At 31.0% G+C, this 7,165-nt stretch overlaps 1 protein-coding gene across 1 annotated transcript; it reads right to left on the bottom strand.

The window, feature by feature from the left end:
- Positions 1 to 1,277: 1,277 nt before the first annotated feature.
- Positions 1,278 to 6,256, bottom strand: phtf (putative homeodomain transcription factor). The gene is made up of 11 exons (XM_065512300.1): positions 6,010 to 6,256; positions 5,789 to 5,928; positions 4,927 to 5,225; positions 4,666 to 4,859; positions 3,742 to 4,594; positions 3,424 to 3,673; positions 2,927 to 3,061; positions 2,462 to 2,861; positions 2,271 to 2,400; positions 1,954 to 2,211; positions 1,278 to 1,895 (listed from the first exon to the last, which is right to left on the bottom strand). The coding sequence occupies exons 1-11, from the start codon at positions 6,033 to 6,035 to the stop codon at positions 1,668 to 1,670; spliced, it is 2,913 nt and encodes a 970-aa protein (XP_065368372.1). The 5' UTR covers positions 6,036 to 6,256; the 3' UTR covers positions 1,278 to 1,667.
- Positions 6,257 to 7,165: the final 909 nt, after the last annotated feature.

A 7,165-nucleotide genomic window follows, 5' to 3' on the forward strand; every position in this document is an offset into this window, starting at 1 on the left:
TTTTTTACCAGTTGTATTTTTTAGTACTAATCGTTATTAAATGCACTATGGCAATACCAAAAATACAGTGTTGCGTTATTTAAAATGCCATACGATTTTAAATTTTGTTTGGATTGATTTTTCGTTTTTAATTTACATATTATGTTTCACCGTTCCTATTTGTTTTTCTTTTCGAACTTTTTGAAAAATTTTTAATAACTTTTCTAACCTATTTTATTTTTATACCATTCACCATGAGTGAAATGTATTTTTCATGTGCGACCCTACAAAGTATATAAATTCTAGATCGTTATAGATATCTGATTTGATATAGCCATGACCGTCTGTATGTTGAAATCAACTTTCTGTAGCCCCCAAATAACTTACAGGATGATTTATACATCAATATATCACCCGGCTCGGTTGCTATTTAAAATCGAGAAAATCAGCCACAAATGAACAACATCGATTTTTTAACCTATTTTTGATCTATATCTGGATTATTAATTCATTAATATAGACAATATGGATATCTAATAATATGGATCTGCAATGATTTTTCAAAAATAATTTTAAAAAAATTAAATTTTTTAGTAAAAATGGGACGTACAATGGGTCAAAATCGATTTGCAAAAATAATTTAAAAAAAATTAAATTTTTTTAATAATTCTTTTTTTTAATTTGTTAAATATTTTTTGGGATAAAATTTTTTTTACTAAAAAAAAAATTTTTTTTACTAAAAAAATTTTAAATGAAAATTACAAAAAAAATACTTTTAATGTATGATTTGTTGAAGAATATATATAATTCAGAACAGCCGAATATAGCTCTCATACTTGTTTTACATCCCATTAGAACGATAATTACATACATACATATTTCGATTTACAAAAATAATTATTTAATTTAAAAATTTTAGCAAAAAAATGTTTTTTCCTCGTTAAGGTAGTTTTTTCCGGCATACAATATTTGAGCACTTTTTTTTAGTTCCCAGGGTACCTATATCTTCATATAGGAAGCTGAAACGTTAAAAAGTTAAATTGCATGTGGACAATGCCAACTTCGAGAAACTGTAACGCGGTACAGTTAGACGACGCCAAACATTATCCAATGCGAGAGTGAGCCGCAAAACTCTCGAAGGCAGCCAGAGATTGCCCTTAAGCGATAATGACAATGACGCGCGAGCTCTTTCTCCACCCAGAGCTGAAATACGACTGCATTGAGCACTTTAATGTATGATAATTTGCAGTTTACCGAGGCAATATGTACTTAATTTGCTTAATCAACATTAAATACAATTTATTTAGTTTCAATATTTAACATTTTTCTTTTATTTTACAAATATTTAATCAAAATTAGTCTTTATAAAAAATGATATACATAGATTCATGAAAATATGATTATATAATTTCACCGCTTCAAAATTTTGTTTGTGTTTATAAAATAAAAATTTGTTTTAATAATAGGAATATAATTTGTATACTAGAATATCTAATGGCAACAATATTTGTTCATGATTCTTCTTTATCTCGAATCTATATTAATAAAACGTAATACAGGGAATAAGAGGAATTGTACATACATATACATATTATTAAATTTCTATAATAATGCAAAATAGAATAGTATTACTAATTAATATAAAAAAAAATAAAAAAAATATAACAAAAGAAAAACTACAAGGTACTTTATTTAATTTTGATTTTATGTAGTTTAAGCTTAAAGCCCAACATTTCACTAAGAACTCCTGATAAAGCAGAAAGTATAACCACTTTAATGGTGGTAAACAGATATGGATTAGCACTTAGACCGGAAATTTTAAAAGGTGTTTCAAGTTCTTTTAGAAGATCAGAAGCTAATTTTAGAACACTATTTGAGACCATTAATTCATCTTTCTTTTTGGGTTTCTTTTCAATCTGTAATATGATAAAATTATACAAATGTAGTCTAAATTAAGCATCATAATTCACTTACCTGCAGGTATAAATTAATTTGCTCTGTTATCAACACAGAAACACTGCGATATTTGTGATGAATTTTGTTGCCTAAAGTCATAAAACGCAACAGAAATATCCCTATGGTTGTGGACCACATAAGAGCCTCTAAATTCAAATGTGAATGTAGATGAACTGAATCTTTCAACCATTCTACGCTTAAAAATGCCAACAATAGTAAGGTAATGATAAAAGCAGCCGACACTATAATGTCCACCGATCGCTGAGGTCCTCTTTTCTGAAATGCAAACGATTTATGTTGAGTCTTTTAATTAAACAAACAAGATGAATGCTCACTTTTAAATATGATCTAACACTTAACCAGGTTTTAATATTTCTCACTTTATTCAATCTAAAATGGGGTAAATTCGACTTTCTAGCCCGACGTGACGATGTTAAATGCGAAAAAAGTTTTGCATATAAAAATCTGAAACGAAATAGTATTTTATCTTTGTATATACAAATTATGCGCTATCAACAAGTATTACCTTTGCTTAAATGTTCTCTCGGCCACAGCAAAAATCATAAATAACACAAGTGTCAAACAAATACGTTGTATTAAACCAATCACCAGCACTGTACGCTCCCATGGTGAATGACCAAAAGCAAAGCGAAAAATGGCCATAAAAGAAAATGATGCCTTCTCCCACAACATCATGGGCAAATCAAAATAATTTATTTCGCTCGGATTTTCTGCGTCAAGGGTTACTTCACACAGGCGACAAAAACACGGTATCAATGACAGCAACAATGAAAAAAATATACCAATGTATATGTAATCATTCGTTTCCGGCATTGATTCAACATTGTCAATTATACATGACGATATTTCTAAAACCGACATCTGAGCTTTTTTTATTTCCCTTTGATCCCAAATCGTACAGCTTACTATAGTAGAAATTTAAAGGATTAAATAAGTATTTGCTTTATATGTTACACCATACAGTACATACTTCTATCACTCGTTCCATGGGGGTTTAGGAGGACGGTTGGCGTGAAATCCAAATCACAGCCATTATCATCAGAATATTGATTACTTTTATAATTATCTGAATTGTCATACTCCGAACTATAACTGCAATCTTCGCCTAATTATTAGATTGTTGCAAACAAAAGAAAATGTATTATGTATTTTAATTGAATAGAACAAGTAAGTTGTGCCGAATCTTATATTCCCTTCACTAAAGTAAACTTTAAGATAAATATTGAAAAATAATGTTGGTGAACAAAAGTTTTTGATAAAAAATTTTGGTAAAATAAAAATCTGCTGAAAAAAAAATTGGGTAAAAAATTATGTTGAAAAAAAAATGGTGGATTCTGGATTTTATATAAGAACCTAAGCGGGAATGGCGTATTTGCGTAAGTCATTTGCGGACTTCGGAAAGTTGATTTCAACATATACTTTGTGAAGGGTATATATAGGCACAGTTAAATTAATTGTTTGACCTACTGTTTGTCGTTATGCCCAACCATTCTGTGGCTGATGTTGTACATTCGTTATAGTTCGATACATTGCCTGGCGAAGCTGGACTGGATATGAGTTCGCCATCATCACCCTCCTCCTCAGTTTCTTCGCTACTGATGTTACGTGACTTCCCACTATTCATTTGTTTCGTTGTCTTATAATCCAGATTTTCTGTTGTCATTACATGAGGTCCTTTTCGACGAATACAAATGGAAGTGGCACTTTGTTGCAAAGGCTTAAAATATAAAATAGCTTAATAATTAGCTGGGCGCGCAGCTAAAAAAAGTTTTATTTTTAATTTACCTCATTCAAGTGTAGTACACGTTGATGATTGTCCAAAATGTTTAAACGTAATCGTAATTGATTCTTTGTTACCTGGGGTGAAGCATTTGTATCCTCGCCACTCGAACTTTTACCATTTAGACTTTCGAATCCATCATCTTCACCAACAGCACGTCTTGTATTCGAAACATTATTGCCGCCACCATCTGTACCAACTGCAGTCCCACTCGAATTTGGTGAGCTTTTTGTTGTGGGTTCCAATGTACGACTGATTAGATCATCGTAGAATTCTTGTACGCATTCATCGATACGAACAGTTTTAGTAGGTGAGACACTCGTACTATCAGATGAAATGCTAGAATTTTCTCCGACATGCGATGTATGTGTGCTGCTAGTTGTGGATATGGATTGGGGAGATGTTTGCTGTTGTTTTTCTTGTGTTGCTCTCGTTGTTGTTGTTGTCGCATATTTGTGAATGGGTGATTGCCAATTAACATTGCGTTTTCTAATCGAACATTCAGTGTCGTTGTCTAAATGCAGAAGATCTTCAGAATTTGAATGTTTGCACAGGACGTCAACGAGATCTAATTTCAAGTTATTACTATAAGTTGTTTGAGTTAAAGGCGGGGGTGGTGTGCATGATGATGTAGTTCGCGAAATGCGCGATGATTGTGAAGGAAAGCCATCGTGAGTTGTTGGAGACGGAGTGAGATTGGAACGTTTACCCGAGAGTATTGTGGTAGAAGTATTGGTAGAGGCGTTAGAGGAAATCTCTGAGTTTGATTTAGTTAAAATCTCTGTGCTTCCAGCAGAGTATTTTTTAAGTGATATCGATTTATTTGCCGTGTTTTCAAGTAAATCGTGATTACGTAGCCTTTCATGTGCCATGACAGAGAATATTTTAGAATTAAGAAATATTTTATAAACAATGACATTTTTACTTACTTGACCAGCTTTTTACGCCTACGTAATTTTGGCTCTTTAGAATGCTTACCATTTTGACTGGTATTTGAATAACGTCTTCTTTTACTTTTGGAGCCACTTTGAGCTATATTTGTAGCCACAATCTGAGAATGTATTAAGCTAAGGAAAAGGCTTAAAACCATTGGTATTAAAAGCTCCGATAGAGAAACAATGTGCTTAAATGAATAATACAAAAAAATTGAATGCGACTATTTTCTTTAATCTGATATTATAAGTATTTACCTCAGTATCTGATGATTTTTCTGCGACACCGTCATCAGTGACATTCGGCACTTGTGTTGCATTTGTTTTAATTAAAACATTTCCATCATTATTTGGTTCCAAGCGATTGACATTGAACGTATAAACGGCCCAGTTGATCATTTGTGTTATATAAAGAAACAGAAGCAGGCCAAAGGCATTTGGAGACGTTTGTTTCACCCACCATTGTGCGTACAGTGGTAAAAGTAAGTAGCGCAATACAGCCAAACGTATAACAGTTAAAAGTGTTTGTTTAGGTTTTGCTTTGGGAAATGTAGAACCTGTAATAAATTATAAAATATAAAAAAAAATATGTTGAACAAAATTAGCTGTATTTTATAAAGTGATATAAAAAAAAGTTATATCAGACCGACAAGATTTCATTTAAATCTTGTTTACTAAAGTTTACTAAAAGTTGAATTAAGATGGCTCGGGTGGGGTTATTACATTTTAAATTCTGTAGATTTCAATGAAATCTAAAATTTACATTTTCAGAAGTTGAAATTATATTTACGGTATTTACTATTATATCGGTATTTTAAAGTTAACGATAATTGTGGTTATTTCGGTAACGGTAGCAACATTGATATTTTCTGAACCAAATTTTCTTTATGAACGTTATATTCAAACGATTACTCATACGTATCGTAGCAAATTCCAAATATGTAAAAATTAAGTTGCGTTAACATCACCACCTACATACAGATGTACGACGTTTAAGTAAATAAACTTAAATTATCAATAACAAAAACAATCAAACATACATATACCTATATATAACAAATACATTTTACGGTTTTTATTTTGTTTAAAACTAATTTTGTATAGATTTAATCATACACACCTCTAACTAAATCCACATCAATTAGTTCGGTTTTTAATTTTGCAGTTTTCAATGTCACACTGCTGAAACCATCCAGTATCTTTTGCTCAACTGTCTTTTCCCAGGGTTCCTTATCATAAGTGCCAATCTTTTTCTGATACCTTTTTTCAGAGAGATATTTTAACAGTTTTTTCTACTATAGATATTTGCATTTTAAAATCTTTAATGAAATCCTAACTTACCATGACACAATTTCATCCAATATCATAATTTTATGATCCACTTATTATTATTTTTAGGTAAAACAAAAAGTTCAATGTTTTGACCACAATAACATAAAGAAACAAAAACAATCGAAGAAGGAAATAACTTACTGGCAAAGTCAAAGAAAAGATTTCCAATAACTTTAGCAAATTTATTAATTATTCTAGGACAAACATTAACTTTTCTTGTTTATACTCAATAATTTTGCATTTAGTTATATTTTTGTATTAATGATCAATAATTTTCTTAGCTATTTTTGAAATTCTTATCATGATTTCTTCACTATTTATGTATTTCTCTGCAAGAAAAAAGAAACAAAACTAAAGAGAAAAAAAAACAATAACATATGTATTCGGAGGAAAAAAATTTCTTCAACTAACAGTTGTATAAAAGTAGTAGCAGAGGCCCTCCGGCACACGTCAAACGGCTCACACGCTCACGCCTGTGTATTTCTTAGTTAACTGATTGGTTGAAGGCCCATTTCTAGCAACGAAAAACTCAATATCAAGGCGAATTTATACAAGGTGGTGTCAAAAAACAGAAATTAAACAAATATGTATTAAAACTAAATATAGTGTAGATAATTGAATAGTGAGGGCTTTACTTATTTAGGCAAAATATAAATATTTTGTTAATTAGCTTAGAATATGTAGATATTGAAGTATAAAAACATGCTTTGACAGGTGTTAGAACCAAACAAGCGAAAAAAGAGTAATCAGCTGATTGACTGACTCCACCTTGTTTAAATTCGCCTTGCTCAATATGAAAAAAAATGGTTTTGCTCATATGAGCGGCCGTGCTGCTCACGTCGTTTCGGTTAAGAATTGCAAAAAAACAGGAAAAAAATGTCAACTAACAGTTGCATAAAAGAAGTAGCAGAGGCACTCCGGCTCACGTCAAACGGTTTACACGCTCACGCTGTGTATTTCTTATGGAACTGATTGGTTTTTAACCCATTCCCCCCCCCACTCAATATGAAAAATTAACGCGTTTTGCTATACATATATGTACTTCAAATATATAATGTTTTATTATTTTAGCTTTTTTGTTATTTAACTTTTTTGTAATTGTTCTGTTTTTGTATACATTTTAATTTAAAACTACTTTTAATGTACAAATTATAGATTATTGAAT

Source organism: Calliphora vicina, chromosome 5 (genome assembly GCF_958450345.1).
Source record: "Calliphora vicina chromosome 5, idCalVici1.1, whole genome shotgun sequence".
Taxonomy (NCBI): domain Eukaryota; kingdom Metazoa; phylum Arthropoda; class Insecta; order Diptera; family Calliphoridae; genus Calliphora; species Calliphora vicina.

Excerpts from the sequence above, each read along its gene's own strand:
- phtf (XM_065512300.1), bottom strand. The coding sequence starts at position 6,035 with ATGATATTGGATGAAATTGTGTCATG. Across the intron at positions 2,212-2,270 it reads GTGTTAGATCATATTTAAAA|AAAAGAGGACCTCAGCGATC; the intron begins GTGAGCATTCAT and ends TTTGCATTTCAG. Across the intron at positions 1,896-1,953 it reads AAATTAATTTATACCTGCAG|ATTGAAAAGAAACCCAAAAA; the intron begins GTAAGTGAATTA and ends ATCATATTACAG.